Source organism: Columba livia, chromosome 14 (genome assembly GCF_036013475.1).
Source record: "Columba livia isolate bColLiv1 breed racing homer chromosome 14, bColLiv1.pat.W.v2, whole genome shotgun sequence".
Classification (NCBI taxonomy): Eukaryota; Metazoa; Chordata; class Aves; order Columbiformes; family Columbidae; genus Columba; species Columba livia.
The window spans coordinates 17,393,773-17,412,313 of NC_088615.1; the positions used below are offsets into that span (position 1 = coordinate 17,393,773).

An 18,541-nucleotide genomic window follows, 5' to 3' on the forward strand; every position below is an offset into this window, starting at 1 on the left:
CGCAGGGGTGGCAGCAGCGGGGGGAGCCAGAGGAAGCGTCCGCGTCCCCCGTGACATTTACAAACCAGCTCTCGCTCAGGGAGGCAGGAAAGCAAATCCCTGCCCCCAGCAGAAAAGACGGACAGGAGGCGCAGAGTGGGAGAGACACATTTATTATGTTTCTGGGAGCAGCGCCTTTACATTCTGCTGGGGATAAGGTCACCTCCCTGCAGCCAGAGCAGAGACGGGGCGGGAGGTTTATTCAAAGCGACGGGAAGAAGAAGCTGCAGCCAACACCCCGGGGTCTGCTGACAGCTCAGGGCTCCACGTGTCACCGCAGTGACAGCAGACCCGTGTTTGCCAGAGCCACTTGCAAAACATCGTCCCAGCCACGCACTCGACGGCTGGGGCCTGGCCCAGGACTCGGTGCAGCCTCTGCACTCCCGCCGGGAAAAGGAGGGCATGAGACACAAATAAATACAGCTTTTGAAGGTCCCTCTCAACCCCACTGACACCTGGCCTGGCGAAGGCATTTACAGGAGGAAATCTGTCAGCCAGAATCCAACAAGCGAGGAGACGTGGCCGGGAGGGGTCAAGGCCGGTTCGTTCGCGTCCTGATCTCCTCAACCAGGCTCTCTCTGGGAACGTTGACCTACACAGAAGGAGCACAAAGTTGCTTCAATACAACCCAAGCAGCTTGACATACCTGGTCCCTCTGGTCCCAGAGGGATGGCCTGTGCCACATCCGTGGCCCTGTGTCACAGAGTGTCAGGGGTTGGAAGGGACCTGGAAAGCTCATCCAGTGCAATCCCCCCATGGAGCAGGAACACCCAGATGAGGTTACACAGGAAGGTGTCCAGGCGGGTTGGAATGTCTGCACAGAAGGAGACTCCACAACCCCCTGGGCAGCCTGGGCCAGGCTCTGCCACCCTCACTGGTAACAAGATTCTTCTCAAATTTAAATGGAACCTCTTGTGTTCCAGTTTGCACCCAATGCCCCTTGTCCTGTCACTGGTTGTCACCAGAAGAGCCTGGCTCCATCCTCCTGACACTCCCCCTTTCCATCTTGATCCCCAGGAATGAGTCCCCCCTCAGTCTCCTCTTGTCCAGCTCCAGAGCCCCAGCTCCCTCAGCCTTTCCTCACACGGGAGATGCTCCACTCCCTTCAGCATCTTGGTGGCTGCGCTGGACTCTCTCCAGCAGTTCCCTGTCCTGCTGGAACTGAGGGGCCACAGCTGGACACAATATTCCAGGTGTGGTCTCACCAGGGCAGAGCAGAGGGGCAGGAGAACTCCTCTGGACTTACTAACCACACCGTTTCTAATACACCTGCGCAGATCACACCATGGTGCTGTCACCAGTCCCTCTGCAGGGATAGAACGGGCTGCAGCACACACAGAGCTGAACCTGAGAGAGCCAGCACTGGCCTGCAGCCCTGCCGAGTCCCCTCCTGCCCAACAATCCGGAGAGCGATGCTCTTCCCACTCTTTCCTACTGGTACCACAGCCAAGAGCAGTGCACAGATCAGCACTGGTCCCACTCGTGCCACCTCCAGGACCTTGAGCAGTGGTCCCATGCCATGGACAGAAAGTGTGAGCAGCCCTACTGCCCAGTGAATCACCCCTCTGCGTTCCAGGCTCCTGAACTGAGGAACAGCTGGGAGTTCAAGGAGGCCACATGATGGGAAACTGTCCAGAACCAGAGACAACAGTGCTCCACAGCTCCAGGAAACTGCATGGGGCGAGGAACTGGAGCGTGAGGTGTTGCAGAAGCCTCTGGGGAGATCACTGCTTGAGAAGATCTAATGAGGGAGCCAATGGATAAAATCCTGAGAACCTGTTAAGAGTGGGGTTGGTAGCAAAGTGACACCAGGGCACATGCTCCACAGCAAGTCAGGAGGGGCTGAGGAAACCTCACCCAGTCTCCAAAAGTGAACCCACAAGCCACCATCAGCCCCCAGGCCTCACCTCCAGCCTGCCAGCCCTGCCTTCTGCCTGGTAAGAGCCTTCCCCCGCCACACCTGCAGCAGCAGCTTTGGTAAGCCATGGAGACTTTTCACTTTTCAGCCTCTGATCTCCCCTTTGGGCACTACACTCCAAGGGTGCACTGGCAGCGCCACCTTGCTGTGCACAGCCCGAGGGCACCGCGGCAGAGCAGGTACGGTGGGTCTGGAGGGAGGAAGGATCAAGCAGCCACCACCCCCTCACACCAAAGCACCGTGGGCCTCACCTCCTCCCTGGTTGCCACGACCCGCAGCTTCACGACTCCATCCTTGAGCTCCTGCTCACCCACAATGGCGACGAGAGGGATGCCCGTGTCCTCGCAGTACTGCAGCTGGTTCAGCAGCTTCGGGTTCTTCTTGTACAGCACTTCTGCCTGGAAGAGAACCAGAGTACACCACCATCGTCAGCACTGGCCTGTTCTCCACATCCCCTCAACCAGGCACTGCTGGGCTAATTGCTGCTAATTGCTGTCAGGTGAGCATGGGGGTCTGTGGGCTAACGGAGAATGTTTGGCATTACAGCTAACAAGTAATGCAACACAGCTCAAAGGTACTCACGAGAACTGCTTGTCCTGGGAAAGCAGGAGGTCATTACAGAATCCCAGCCTGGTTGGGTTGAAGAGACCTCTGCAGATCCCCAGCCCGACCTGCTCCCGCAGGGTCACAGAGCAGATCACACAGGTGGGTCCAGGCGGGTTTGAATGTCTCAGAGCAGGAGACTCCACACCCGCTCTGGGCAGCCTGGGCCAGGCTCTGGCACCTCCCAGCAAACAAGTTTCTCCTCATGTTCACATGGAGCCTCCTATGTTTCAATTCATGCCCATTGCCCCTGGCCCTGTCATTGGGCACCACTGAACAGAGTCTGGTCCATCCTCTGACACCCATGCTGGAGATATTTATAAACACTGATAAGATCCCTCTCAGCTTCTCTTCTCCAGCTGAACCGCCCCAGCTCTCTCAGTCTCTCCTCATAAGAAAGGCTCTCTAGGCTCCTCAGCATCTTTGTGTCCCTCCACTGGACTCCCTCCAGTAATTCCTTGTCCTTATCAAAGTGGGGAGCCCAGAACTGGACACAGAACTGCAGATGTGGCCTCACCAGGGCAGAGCAGAGGAGGAGGAACAACCTTCCTCCACCTGCTGCTCACACTCTTCCTCATTCAACCCAGGTACCATTGGCCTCTTGTCCACAAGGGCACATTGTTGGCTGATGGTCAACCTCTTGTCAACCAGAACTCCCAAGTTCTTCTCCACAGTGCTGCTTTCCAGCAGGTCATTAGCTCTAGTCCACATCAGAGCAGGGCTGACACCTGCGCTGTCCCCACAGGGTGAGCAGCCTGGCAGAGCGCTCGGGCGTTCTCCTCCGCTCAGCCACCGATGGAGTCTGCCCGGCGCAGGGCCCTGCCACGCAGCCAGCCTTCGGCCTCGGACACAGCCCAGCTCCTCCCTGGCCCCGCTCTCCCCTCCTTGCAGGACTCTGCATTTTTTCGCATTTGTTGGACACAGCACAGTATCCCAGCTGCCATACTGAGGGGCTGGAGCGCGGGCTGCTTTGGGAATCTGTCCTGAGAAAACAGTGCTGCCCCTGCAACACTAGAGGGCTGACCAAGTCATGCTGGACAGGGCTCTGAGCAACCTGAGCTGGTGAAGATGTCCCTGCCCATGGCAGGGGTGAGACTGGATGAGCTTTTAAGGTCCCTTCCAAACAAAACTATTCCATCATTCTATGCTGCCCAGCCCTTCCCAGCTAAGCCCCGATTCAGGACACCGAGGATGCTCTGTTTAGGAAGGCAGCCTGCTGCCCACCTTCTCCCTCTGACTCCTTCCTCCCAAAGCAAAGCCAGATCTGCTCGTTCCTGGCACAGAGAGTTGACCAGGCAGCTCCTGACTTTGCCATCGTACCTTGATTCCAGCATCCCACAGCTCAGAGATGAGCTTCAGCCGCTCTTCAAGGAGCTTCTTTTGGGCAGAGGCCACCAGCACCTGCGTCTCTGTTGTCCTGATCTTTTCCTCAGATGCCTAGAGAGGTGACAAGACTCAAAAGATGCCATGGACATACAGAGAAACCCAAGACCCTATAAGCAGCACAGGTCACCAGCATCAGTTTAGTGGTGAAGAGGTTCAGGCTCAGTGGGATGAATGGCATCAACTCATGGAAGCCCCACTGACCCCATCCTGGAGCAGAATCTCACCTTCTGCAGCTGTCCCATGACAGGGGGTTAATGCAGCCTCCCTCCTGCTCTGCAGCTGCGCACAGACTGGAGGATGTGCTGAAAATTAACAACTTCCCTACCAGCTTCTGCCTCGAGACTGTTCCTCCACACCCAAAGGCCTCCCACAGATCTGCTCCGAGCAGCTCAGGAGCAGCAGCCCCAGCAGAAGCTGGAAAGGGGCAGCTGTCTGCTCAACAGCCGACCTGGTAACTGTGGGTTGGACTTAGAGCAGCAAGCTGAAATGCTGCAGTGCTGTCAGGAGCCACTTGCTCCCATGGCAGATGCTGGATACTCAAAGTGGCATTTTCCTGCTGCCACATCGCTGGAGGGAGAAGCCTTTAAAAGGTCACCCACAGAGGAACAACCGTGGCCAGGACTGGAGGTGGTGGAGGAAGAATTCAGTTTCCACTTAGAAATCCCAATTGTGTCTGACTGCCAAGAGAGAACTCCCCACAACGGGCCTGTGCAGGAGGGAAATGTGCAGCAGTGTTTTGGGAGCCTACAGAGACCTATTCAACACCCACAACTAGGACAGAGGACAACCTATTGGTACAGCAGCTCTGAGGAGGGGGGAATAGGGAAAAGGTATCTGGGGAGCCCCCAGAGGCACCACGCTCTCTGCCCTGGGACATCTGACCATATCTAGTCTCCATAGTGCCTCTGCCAGGACAGGAGACGTGCAAGGCTGCTGCCCCTGCCAGCCCTTCAGCAGTGTCACCGTCCCAAAGAGGATGCAGGGTCACAGGGACACCTTACACAGCGGGGGACACTGAGGCACCTGACCTGGGTTTCTGGTGCTGCTGAGGATTGAAGTGGCCCCTCCAGCTACAGCTCAACAAGCCACGTCTGAGGGCTGCTGGCAGAGGGGTCTTGTCTCCAGTGGGAGCCCAGAGATTGTTTCCCAAGCCAGAGAAAAGTGGGGATTATGTCCAGGTTCCGACTCCTGCTGCAGGGCACAGCAGAGGCCTGGCTGGCTTAGCTAAAGACTCAGTTCAGCATCTGACCTGGGGCGCATGGGGAAGATGTAAATCCTCACTCATTCTCCATGCTTAGTTGAGCACCAAAGGCACCTACCTCCACTCTCTGCTCCAGGATGGAGAAGATCCGCTCGATGCCAATGCTGACCCCCACACAGGGCACCTTCCGTCCCTTGGGATCAAACATCCCCACCAGCCCATCGTAGCGGCCGCCTCCGGCCACACTCCCAATGCTGACGGGCTCCTCCACATGGTCGTTCTCCTGCTGCAGCAGCACGGCTTCATAGATCACCCCCGTGTAATAGTCCAGACCCCGCGCCAGGCTCAGGTCGAAGGAGATCTGCAGGACACGGGGAACCCCCTCATTGGGCGCACTAGGGGGCCACGAGAGCAGCTCCCTCCTGCTCCCACACTCCTCACCTTCCCCGTGATGCCAAACAGGGTCAGGTACTCAAACAGCAGCTTCATGTCGCCCAGCCCCTCCTTGGCCAGCTTGTTCTGGGACAACTTTGGGTCCTGGAGGAGCCGCTCGATCAGGTCCAGCCCACCTGTGAGAAGGAGCAGTGTTGGTGCCTCACACCCCTCTGGCGCTGGCCCTGCCTGGCCCAGGGGAACAAGGCCAAGGGCTGGACCCCACCGTGCTCACCGTGCAGCTGGACGTACTCCCCGATGCGATCCGCAGCCTCGGGAGAGAGCCCCTTCTCCCCCACCATCTCGCTCCTCACTTCTTCCCACGGCATCTGCAAGGGGAGAAAAGAACATCAGTCACTGCTGCAGGGCTGGGGTCTCTCCTGGGGAAGGTCGCTGGGGTCCTGCCCGACACAGATGAACAGACAGATCTGCCCTCAACAGATCTTCACGTGGCAAAACCCAATGGTGTCAGTGTGTGTAAGAGGTGGATGAGAGAAGCCGCAGATGAAATGCTCTCAGAGCAGTCACACAGCCACAGCTCCACTCCTCGTACCTCTGCACAGCCTGTGTCCCAACCCTGCAGTCTGCAAAGCTGCCCAAAAACTCGAAGCCCCAGAACAAATACTTTGGGTTTGATTTATGGCCAGAATCAAACACCAGTACTGTAACAACACCAAGTCTTGCTGCTGTGGTTTCCTTGGTTTGGTACTTAGCCACAAACTCCAGTAAAGAAAGCGCTGCTGGTCATGCCTACCCCTGGCAAGGCGTGAGGAGGTGGTCGGGTGACGCAAAACCCCAGAATATGCTGCAGAATATGCTGCAGTTTTCCCACTGACCGAGGGCTCAAAGAGAACCAGAGTCCTGATCACATCCAGCTGTACTAAGTTACAGCACTTCCGCAGGAAAACAAGGAAATTATCCCGCTCTAAAAAAACTTCAATCCTCCCTATAGCTTTTCCATGCATACAGAGCCCCAAATGCTACAGTTTGGTCAGGTCTTTGCAATGGAACTCACTGCTAACAGGATTTCAGGTGAGCATTCCTCTAATTGACTTAATTTAACCATCAGACAAGGCCTCCAAAGGAAAGCACAGTTCATCCTTGAACAAAGCAAAATGAACACACCAGATGAGATACAGGGGCACCTCGTTTCATAGGGTTTCACAAGAAGGTTAGGGGCGGTCAGCCCACAGTGTCCCCTACATGACTCTGAACACACACAGAAATTCACCTCCATATTCCATTCCAGATCTCGAGCCAAGAAAACTGACTTTTAAAACTGCATTTCATTTTAACGTTCCTCTTCCTTAGCTATTAGTGGAAGGCTGTATTCACATTTACACAGTGATCTCCAGCATCTTTATATCTGACTAGGACCTACAGTCAAGACCATCAGCTGCAAATAAATAATTCATAGAATCACCAAATGTCCCAAGTTGAAAGGGACCCACAAGGATCATGGAGTCCAGCTCCTGTCCCTGCACAGGACACCCCACAGTTCACACCATGAGGACGTTGTCCAGTCTCTTCTTGAACACTGTCAGGTTGGGGCCGTGACACCTCCCTGGGGAGCCTGTTCAGTGTCCAGCACCTCTGGGTGAAGAACCTTTTCCTCATGTCCAACTGACCCTCCCCTGGCACATCTCCTGCCATTCCCTGGGTTCTGTCACTGTCACAGAGAGAAGAGCTCAGCCTGCCCCTCCTGAGGAACCTGCAGCCCATGAGCTCTGCCCTCAGTCTCCTCCAGCCTGAACAAACCCAGGGACTTCAGCCGCTACTCATCCAGCTTCCTCTCCGAACCCTTCACCATCTTCATGCCCTCCTCTGGACACTCTCCAATAGCTTTGTATCCTTGATATCCTGTGTCCCCAGCCCTGCACACAGTGAATGCTCCAGGTGAGGCTGCCCCAGCACAGAGCAGAGCGGGACAATCCCCTCCCTCCTCCTGCATCCCTCAGAGAGCTCCTGACCAGCCAGTGCTCGAGGCAGCTCACTGAGCACAAACCTGCAGGTACCTCCGGCCTGCTGTCACACTGGAGCAGCTGCACAAAGGGGGCTGGTTTGTTCCACGCCAAACCCAAGCAAGCTACAGAAACAGTGATGCCCACACACAGCGTGTTTTATAAAAGCATCTGTGCTACACGCCCGAATTGGCAGAGGTGTAAATGAAGTGATCAGGAGACAGGATAAGCTACCACCATCTCACAGCACTGGGAGATGACGGCACTGAGCAGCTCCTTGTCCCTGTGACCGTGTCCACCCTGCTAGAACACTGCACAGTCCCAGGCTGTTCCTGGCAAAATGTCTTTGCACTGACAACAACCACAGCTGAGTGTGAAGACACACAGTGAGGACACCCAGTGCAGGACAACACCAAACAGACCAAGGAACACGCTGCTGGGGTTATTTTTCAGGTCTATGTTTCTGATCTCCTACTCCTTCTCACTCCAAATCCTTTATTTCCAGGTAAAATAGAGAAACCCCATCCAAATACATCCACCTCACTTCCCTTTGCTGTCTCCTTGCTGTTCCCCACCACCTCCTGAGGGTCCCACAAACAGGCTGGTGTCCCTGCTCCTGCCGAAACAGCCCAGCCAGCACCACACACGTGCTGCTGAGTCTGTGTCCTCAACAGGGACGTCAGATGTCACATCACCCACCAAGGACAGCACCAGCCTGCAGGACAGGGTTTGTGAAGAGGGTCTGGGACAACACAACTCAACTGTGGGTTCCATTGGGCTCTGCCCTGTCACCTGCGCACTGGCTGGCTCACAGACACAGTTACAGCCTGTCACTTATGGCACTTCTCTGCTCCTGCATTACCACAGAGATTCACTGTTCATGCCACACTCACCTTACAAACGAGGGCTGAAATCTTAATTAAGTTTGGACTGGATGATCTTTTGAGATCACTTCCAATCTGGGCTGTTCTATGATTCCAGGACACAACTGTGATTCCTCACATGACCCAACAGAACCCAATGCATTTGAAAAGGATTTTCAATGCCATGGCCCAGTCTGGGGGCAGGTTTTCATGATTCTGGTTCGTAAGTAGCAGCACCTTAAGAACGCCAAGGTTTGGGATGTTGAACCACCCATGTGGAGAGGATTTTTCCCTCCCTCCTTTCAATTTGTCAGGACCTTGGGGGATACTGGAGAAGAAAGCATAGAATCCAGATTTCACATGTGACCACTGTGCCCTGCGTGCCTCCCCTCCAGAGAAAGGGGGGAACAAGAACAACTCGATGTTTATCAGCATTTTCCACCCAGTTCTCACGGACCATGGAAAGAGCAGCCCCGAGGGACAGAGACTCACTGAAAGCCCAGCAGCCCAGGGTTCCAGCTCATACCTTATCCAGTTTGTCAACGCTGGAGCAGATTGTTCGGAACTTGCTGTCTGGGACACCGCAAACCGCAAACATCCCATCAAGGATGCGCCGATCGTTGACCTGGGCGAGAAGGAGCAAGTCATTAACTATGAACTCAGATGCCTCAGCTGTGTGCAGTTTCTCTCCTCTCTAGCTTCAAGCATGGAAGAGAAACTTGTGGGTGTCTGAGAAGAGTTTTTGCTCTTTCCCATTCCTGGGGAGCAGGTGGCCCAGGTGGCACAAATGACTCTTGTCACACAGGGTAGAGCTACCGCAGTCTCCTCCTAGAGCCACAGACACCAAGGAGGAAAACATCAGGGTCTGAGAGTCCTCTCAAGTGAACATGTGAAAACAGCTCAGGAACACACCACGGCCTAAGGAAGTTAATTCAGTGCGTTACCCTGCTCTCCCAGTGTAAGAACAAAGGCACATCTAAGTACATTAAAACCTTGCAAACGATTTTTAACAGTATAGTGAATTCCATACTTTAATTATGCTCTGTTATAATGGGTACTTGAGGCCAAAGGCTCAGCTGGATGCAACATCTCCATGGGTAGTGAAAATATCTACAATTAAACCACACAGAAACAAAAGCTGCTCGGGAGTTTGCAATCCTGCAGCATCAACATGGACCAGCCAGGGGCTCATGGGAACAACAATCGCCCAGGGGTGCTACACCAACAAAACGAAGGTGTTTCGAGGCAAATAGCAGGCTTAGCCTGCAGCAGGGCACGACTCGTCTTCTGGAAGAGGCCTCAGGCCCAGAAAGGACTTGGGAGAAGGCAGGAGGCTGCAGACAACAGGGTGCACAGTGCGCAGATGTCCCCGCTGAGCCGGGACAGGGACCCTGGCCCAAAGCCTGTGCTCTACTGCAGGCAGGAACGTGACGGTCACCCGGGGAGCTGGCTGCCGGACACTCTGCAGGGGACTGAGGTTGGTGCTACAGAGAACTCTGCTCCCTGCAGCCTTGGGAAACCTCCTGCGTCCCCAGGTAAAGGGGAGTGTGAGCTGAGGTACAGCTGGTTCACATACACACCATGAGGAGGTAGAGAGGTGGGATGGGCTTCTGGATCAGACCTCAGCAGGCATTAGAGGGGGAACAGGGGCTGCTGCATAAAACAGGAACAACCACCGCTTCCCACCGTGAAACCCGCCCCGTCTCACCTTAACGAGAAAGTCCCCGAGCTGCAGGTCACTCAGGATCTCATACACAATCTTCAGGCACTCAGCATCAGGAATCATCGGGTCGAACTGGCCGGCGATGTCAAAGTCCTGGGGCACAGGAGAAGGGCTGTAAGCAATTCTGCATTGCTGGTGTGGCTGCAGCAATACAGCCTCAGCTCTGCTGTTCACAGCAGTTTGTTCACAAAAAGCAACAAAAACGGGATGTAAGGGAGCACCAGCCCTCGCCAACAGGACCCAGAAGGAACAAGATGACCCTGTCTATGGGGCCAGATGGGATCCACCCAAGGGTGCTGAGGGAGCTGTCAGAGGTGATCACAAAGCCACTTTCAATTATTTATCAGCAATCCTGGCTCACCAGGGAGGTCCCAATTGACCAAAAGTTGGTGAATGTGACACCCATCTACAAGAAGGGCCAGAAGGAGGATCCAGGCCTGTCAGTCTGATCGCAGTGCCAGGGAAGGTCATGGAGCAGATCATCACGAGTGCCATCACACGGTACACACAGGACAACCAGGCAATCTGGCCCAGACAGCATGGGTTCACGAAAGGCAGCTCCTGTCTGACAAACCTGATCGCCTTCTACGACAAGGTGACCTGCTTAGCGGATGAGGGAAAGGCTGTGGATGTTGTGTTCTTAGACTTCAGTAAATCCTTTGACACCATATCCCACAGCATCTCCTGGAGAAGCTGCAGCTCATGGCCTGGATGTCTGTACTCTTCACTGGGTAAAGAACTGGCTGGAAGGCCAGGACCAAAGAGGTGTGGTGAATGGAGCCAAATCCAGTTGGTGGCCAGTCATGAGTGGTGGTCCCCAGGGCTCAGTACCGGGGCCAGTTATGTTTAATCTCTTGATCAATGATCTGGACAAGGGGATCAAGTGCACCCTCAGTCAGTTTGTAGACGACACCAAGTTGGGTGGGAGTGTTGATCTGCTGGAGGGTGGGAAGGCCATACAGAGGGATCTGGCCCGGATTGATGGGCTGAGGCCAGTTGTCTGAGGTTCAACAAGGCCAAGTGCCGGGTCCTGCACTTGGGTCACAACAACCCCATGAACAGCTATAGGCTCAGGGAAAAGCGGCTGGAAAGTGCCCGGTGGAAAAGGATCCGGAGGTGGTGGTGACAGCAACTGAACATGAGCCAGCGTGTGCTCGGGTGGCCAAGGTAGACACCAGCATCCTGGCTTATTTCAGAGCTGGTATGGCCAGCAGGACCAGGGCAGTGACTGCTCCTGTGCTGGGCACTGCTGAGACCTAACCTCCAATCCTCGTGTCAGTTCTGTGCCCTTCATGCCAAGAAAGCCCTTGAGGTGCTGGAGTGAGTGGAGAGAAGGGAATGGAGCTGGTGAGGGGCTGGAGCACAAGTGTGATGGAGCGGCTGAGGGAGCTGGGGGGTTCAGCTGGAGAACAGGAGCTGAGGGGAGACCTTCTGATCTCTGAACTGCCTGAAAGGAGCTTGGAGCCAGGGGGGGTCGGGCTCTGCTCCCCAGGAACAAGCGCCAGGAGCAGAGGAAACAGCCTCAAGTTGCGCCAGGGGAGGTTGAGGGTGGATCTTGGAACAATTTCTTCCCCAAAGGGCTGTGGGGCATTGGAACAGGCTGCCCAGGGCAGTGCTGGAGTCACCATCCCTGGAGGGCTGGACAGACGGAGATGAGGTTCTCAGGGACATGGGTTAGACGTGGCCTTGGCAATGCTGGGTTAATGGTTGGACTCAATGATCTTAAAGGTCTTTTCCAAGCAAGATGATTCTGTGACTCATGGAAGGCAGCAGTGCTCTCGTGTCCACTGCACTGCAAAGAGTTTGTACACTGTGTCGTGGACAGTGCAGACTGTGAGAAGCCACCCTGCTGTTCCCTGCTTTCTGCTTCTGGAGGTGTGTGACCTGGTCCCTGCCTCCAACACAGCAGTTCCCTGTGTGATACACTTTGAAACAGAGAAAAAACAACACAAAGGAGACAGCAGAGCGATCATCAGCAGTAAATAAATAGAACAAAGCAACTAGGAAGGGTAGGAGAAAACTACTCATTATTTGGTATGACCTAAATACCGAATGTTTTGCCTTGATTCTTAGGATGTTCTTTTTTTAATATACATGCCAATCAAATTAATGATCAGGGAAGAAGACAGGAGAAGTGATCTCAACTGAGGCAAACCCAAAGTTTCAACTGCCAAGACAGAAAAAGAAACCAGAAAGTCTGAGTGGTCTCCACCAGAGATTACCAGATGAACTGGCACACAGAACTAAAGTCCAACAGCAAGATGGTTTAAGAGGCTGGTACCCTGTGACTGGAAAACAGCAAAGACAACATCAATATTCAGAGAGAAATAGACAGAAGCAACAAGAGACCTCTTATTTGACTCCCATTTATGAATCTCCAAATGCAAATTCTTCAGTGAGATTTTGAGTACAAGACTGATTTTGATTAAGTAGGTAAATTTCAACACGATTCCATCAAGCTTCCAAAATAAATTGAGGCAATGGAGGAGGAAAGAGATGAGATCGCGTCAGCTAATCCCGATCAGCTGAGTGCAAGGGAGGCTGATGCAATCCCCGTGGAGGTTGGGCAAGGTCTGGTACAGTGACGAAAGTGGTGCTACCACTGTATGCAGCACAGGTGAAATCTCACTGAAAAAACCCAACCAGGGCGGCTGAATTATATTTAAAGATGCAGAAAAAGCTACTAGGCTGAGCAAAGAAGCAAAGCATCTTCAGGCGGAGATTTACATGGCCTATGCAGGGGAAGATTTCTCCAAACATTTCCCAAATGTTTATCTGGGAAAGGGGAAGAATCCTTATCCCGGGATGACAACTACCCTTCAAAGAGCTGCACTGGCACAGGGAGAAGGAAACTATCAGACACAAATTTAGCCTGGATATTGGGAGACTATTTCTAGCTCTCCTAGGACAGAAATCTGGGAACAGTCTTTCACATGAGACAGTAAAGACCCCAAGTTGTCTGGAAATGGGAATTTACCAAGCCAAAGCTGGAAAGCACCCATGTGGGTTCTGTGATGAAACAGGAATATTCTCAAACAGGAATTTGCACTACAAGGCCCTGGGGACTGTGTTAGTGCAGCACTACAAAGCTGTTTCTTGGGGCTCCCACACTCCTCTGACAAAGCCACAAAGGAAATTGCTTTCTTACCTGCTCTATAATATGGCCTCTGGGTTTTTCCCTTCCTTGGAAATAAAGACTGACTCAGCGCGGGACAGAAGCAGCATATGCTGAGTCCCTCGCCTGGCTCACGTGTCCTGCCAACACAGCCACGAGTCCAACTGTTCCCAGATTTGGGATCAGAAGGAAATTCTTCCTCTCCACCAGGCTGGTGAACACCCTGGGATGCTGGGATGCAAGGGGCTGCCCTCCTGCACAGCACGAAGCAGGGGAGATAACTGGGGCTGCATTACAAAAGATCCCCAGCACACCAGCACCCCATGTCCCAGACATCATCCTCACTCTCCCACCCTCCCGCTGTTTTTCACACCCATACTGGCACACTAAGGATTCGTGGATCCTCCCGAGTTTTCCACAGCCACAGGGAAGGCCACTGCAGGGTAACGCAGCCTTCAGTCCTACGTTTTTATGGTGCTACATCCCCAGGGCACTGCCAAGCCCACAGCCCCACGCAGCAGCCTCTGACCGCAGCCGGACTCACACACTGGTAGAACTCCCTGTAGCGGCCCCTCGTCATGGCCGGGTTGTCCCGCCTGTAGACCTTGGCGATGTGGTAGCGCTTGATGTTGGTGATCTTGTTCATGGCCAAATAGCGAGCGAAGGGCACCTGGGAGGATGGGGTTAAGGATGGGAGCAGGGAGGGGTCACCCACACTGTTATCAGTCACGAGCAGCGCTGGGTCCTCACTATCTCCCCAGCTCCCAGCACAGTGTGGCGCACACCCGGGGGGGCAAAGCAACTGCATCCAGTTCTGGGCTCCCCAGTTCAAGAAGGAAAAGGAATTACTGGAGGGAGTCCAGTGGAGGGACACAGATACTGAGGGTTCTGGAGCATCCTTCTGATGAGGAGAGACTGAGAGAGCTGGGGCTGTTCAGCCTGGAGAAGCTGAGGGGGATCTTATCAACATTTATAAATATCTCCAGGGTGGGTGTCAGAGGATGGACCAGACTCTGTTCAGTGGTGCCCAATGACAGGGTGAGGGGCAACGGGCACAGATGGAAACACAGCAAGTTCCATCTGAATATGAAGAGAAACTTGTTTGCTGGGAGGTGCCAGAGCCTGGCCCAGGCTGCCCAGAGCGGGTGTGGAGTCTCCTTCTCTGAGACATTCAAACCCGCCTGGACGTGACCCTGTGTGATCTGCTCTGGTCACCCTGCGTTAGCAGGTGGGTTGGACTGCATGATCTCCAGAGGTCCCTGTCAAGCCCAACCAGCCTGGGAATCTGTGCTCAGAGATGGCTGGACTTGTCCAAGGCACAGCCTACACAAGCTGCCATTACGTGTCCTTACAGGCATCTTCCAGCAGCACCTTAAGCTGGATCTCAGCCTCACGTGGACTGTGCCCCACAGCAGCCTGGTCTGGAAAATCCTCCCCCACCTCCGCAGCCAAGCGGTTCTTCAACAAACAGAGGTAACATACAGTAAATGACTGAGTAAGGGATCTGCGCCCACTGAAGCACACCGCCTGCTCACGCTCTCCCTGTCAGTACAGGGCCAGAACCAGGGGACTGCCTCCCAGCTCCTCCTCCCGCTGCCCCAAAATGAGAACAGCAAAGGTGACGCGGCCCCTTGGCACTGGTTACGGCAGGATACTGTCAGGTCATAGCGCAGGGAGAGCAGCTCTCCTCCTTGATCTTTCAGATCATAGATGAGTTTTGAGTCCTCACCGTACTTCCCTGTCAGCGTCTCCTACAACAGAAAGACACAGGAACAAACAGCCTCTTCAGTGATGGGATCAGCCCCAGAGCACACAGAAAACACAGAGAGAGAGGGAGGACACCTGGGAGATGGAAGAAGGAAACTCAGCCCTCAACACGTCACAAGCTTTCAACTGCAGGATCCTCAGCAGCTGTGTCCTCACTCACCTTCAGCTCAAACACTGGTGTGTCAATGACTTCTGCTCCGTGGCGCTTGAAGCAGGCAATGATTGCATTGAAGACTCGCTCACGAATGGCCATTTGCTTGGGGCTGTAGTCCCGTGTGCCCTGGGGGAGATAAAGAAGAGCAAAGGACGTGTTGGGTTAGAGGCATGAAGGGGAGACAGATGTGAAAGGCAAGGTGATGAAGCCATCATACTGCTAACAAGACCAGAGAGATCTGGTCCAGATAGCAGATATTGAGAGAGATGGTAAAAAACAGCACCCAGAACCAGTGAAAACATCAGGACACAGCTCAGATGTGATCTGCCATGGTCGGCAGAGCTAAATCTCAGTGAGGAGCTTCACAATGCAGGAAACAAAGGTACCAACTCATCCAGCAGTCAGAGAGCTCAGTTGAGGATCTGTGCACAGCTCTGGCTCAAACGTCTCAGCCAGAGCCCTGCACAACAAACCACCTGAGAGGAGGAACCAGAGGACACAGTTCTGGAGCTGTGGAACAACCAGCACCTCTGCAACGTCCACACACACAGAGAAACCATCTTTCCAAAGAGTGACACCTGTGAAGTGTCCACTTGGGATGTGATCCCCTTTAATTCCTTCACTGTTAATAGTCACTGACCACTGTCAGGCTCTCACCAACACGTTAATTAACTACACCTCCCACTTTCATTTTCCAGGGGCTGGCAGTTGTGCAGGAGGAAGCAGAGAGCAGGTGGTTCCTAACGCCCCGGCTGCAGGTCACACAGCAGCTCTCAGCTGTACACAGACACAGCTGAGACAAGCTGGAAACCCACGCTATGTTTCCCTGGCACTCATAGAGCTGCAAAATCCTCTCTCCACGTCTTTAAACAGTGAAATACCCTTCCACTTTCCAGTCTCTCACCACAATTACATTCACCAAAACACACAAAAAAGCAAATGGACAAGGCAGAGAGTTTTGAGGCATTTCCTAAGTCAGTGGTATTAACACAACCTGTTTTATTTGTGAGCAACATTTGTAATTTTTTCCATGCCACAGCAGGCAAATGCAGTTGGTCACTTATCAGCTGCTAGTGCCAAAACATTCAGATTAAAAAAAAAATGTAGCAGAAATTGCATTATGGACACTATTCTCAGGGGTCTGGAGGCTGAAAAGCTCCCCCTGAAGGGTCCTCCTGCAGGAGGACACAGAAATGTCAGCAGCCGGCCAGAGCTGCTCAGGATAACAGGATCGCTCACCCTCATGGACTAAGGCAAGATCAAAAACCACAAGACCTTTCTTGCTCCCCACATTTCAACATGTGCTGAACACTCCCGGCAAACAGTGCTGGGCACCTGCGTTTCTTTGGTTTGCTTCTGCTTTGCAGCTCCCCCCGATGAGCCTCACACCAGCAGAGCTGCACTCTGCGGCGCTCCGTGCTCAGCAGCAGCTTCACCCGCTCGGTCCAGGGAACAGCAGCAGCCTGAGGATCCCTGATCCATGAGGCCCATGTCTGCAGGGACTAGTGGGGTCAGTGCTACACAAGCTGAACAGCCTGAGCCATAAACTCATCAGGGTGATGCAAGTCATGACCCTACTTCAAACAGCACAAACTGAGCAGATATGAGACCTCTCACACTGGGGAGTTACAACCAACCTTGACCAAAACAGGATTTAATCTCCTCACCACACCAGCTGGTGGTTGGCTTGTCACAGAAGCACCAGAAAGTGTTTGAGTTACATGGGGATCAGGGTCAGATACTGCCAGGGATATTTTCACCCCCCTCTCCCTTACTGCTAAAAGCAAAAAGGGAAACAGAAACAAGAACAACAACAGGCAGGTCTGCGTGGAGGTTTTGCACCCGCAGGTGCAGGGGTGCTGGGTCTGTGCACAGGAGCAGGTGGTGCACACAGAGTGGATGTGAGCGCATGTGCTGGGTAATTACCTTTGGTGTCTTGAGCACAAACTTATGCTTCCCCTCATCTCCCCCCAGCTGTGCCTTCATCTCCAGCAGCTTCGCGACTTCCTTGGCAATCTGGGGAGAGAACAAGGAGGGTGCTGGGGGTCAGCCCACCTGCCAGCCCTCAGCATTCCCAGTACACCCAGCCTCAACACATCCACTGTTCCCAGTCTCCCACAGCAACCAGAGGGGTACTCCATGCTCCTCTCCAGTACTCCCCAATTCTGCTACAAACACCCCAATCTCAGCACCCCCAAGGCCTCCATCACAGAATGTGAGGGGTTGAAGGGCCCTGGAAAGCTCATCCAGTGCAATCCCCCCATGGAGCAGGAACACCCAAATGAGGTTACACAGGAAGGTGTCCAGGCGGGTTGGAATGTCTGCACAGAAGGAGACTCCACAACCTCCCTGGGCAGCCTGGGCCAGGCTCTGCCACCCTCACCGGGAACAAGTTTCTTCTCATCTTTCAGTGGAACCTCCTGTGTTCCAGTTTGCACCCATTGCCCCTTGTCCTTCCGTTGGTTGTCACCGAGAAGAGCCTGGCTCCATCCTCCTGACACTCCCCCTTTCCATATTGATCCCCATGAATGAGTCCCCCCTCAGTCTTCTCTTGTCCAGCTCCAGAGCCCCAGCTCCCTCAGCCTTTCCTCACACGGGAGATGCTCCACTCCCTTCAGTATCTTCATTGCTCACCACCTGCCCCCCAGTCCCCACCTCCTGTCCCACCAGCCTCTGCACCACCCCAGGCCCAGCACCCCCAGCTCCTGCTACGTGCTCCCCAGCACCGGCCACCCCTGCAGCCCCCAGCACCAACCTCTCCAATCTAACACCAGTATCACCAGTCTCGCCAGCCCCTCTGCTCTCCCGTCCCCTCTAACACCCCTCTCCCCAGTGCCACCACCCAGCCCAGCGACACCCACACCGGTGCTCCCAATTCCCCACAGCTCCCTCCCACTAAGCCCAGCAACCCCAGCCACACCCCAGTCACCTCAGCACCCCCCTCTCCAGCCCAGCACCAGCCCCAGCATTCCCGGTTCCCCCAATCCCTCTTCTCCAGCCCAGCACCCCCAGTGCCCCAGTCCCCAGTCCAGCACCCCCTCCAGAGGCACCAGTCTTCCAGCACCCCGTCCCAGTCATACCGGTCCTCCACAGCACCCCATTCCCAGCAACCCTCGAGCCCCCCAGCCCCGCACCCACAGCCCGGGCGGGCTTTGGGACCCGCCGCACCTCGTCGGGATCGGCCTTGTCCTGCTTGAGCCGCCGCACGGCCTCCGCCTGTGCCCGCACCGCCGCCTCCTCCGCCATGCCGGCCCGTGCCCGCGCACTGCGCCTGCGCGCCCCCGCCTGACCGGCCGCGCCTGCGCACTGCGGCGCCCGCCCGTTGCCGCAGCAACCACCTCACCTCAGCGCCCGCAGGGAGCACCGCTGGGGTCACGCA

At 54.6% G+C, this 18,541-nt stretch overlaps 1 protein-coding gene across 1 annotated transcript; it reads right to left on the minus strand.

Annotated features, from left to right (window-relative positions):
* Positions 1-136: 136 nt before the first annotated feature.
* On the minus strand, positions 137-18,517 carry HARS1 (histidyl-tRNA synthetase 1). Its single transcript, XM_065030237.1, has 13 exons — positions 18,331-18,517; positions 17,089-17,178; positions 15,169-15,288; positions 14,897-14,992; positions 13,786-13,911; positions 10,112-10,219; positions 8,930-9,028; positions 5,815-5,908; positions 5,589-5,716; positions 5,266-5,508; positions 3,881-3,997; positions 2,209-2,355; positions 137-631 (listed from the first exon to the last, which is right to left on the minus strand). The coding sequence occupies exons 1-13, from the start codon at positions 18,406-18,408 to the stop codon at positions 572-574; spliced, it is 1,506 nt and encodes a 501-aa protein (XP_064886309.1). The 5' UTR covers positions 18,409-18,517; the 3' UTR covers positions 137-571.
* Between the last annotated feature and the right edge of the window lie 24 nt (positions 18,518-18,541).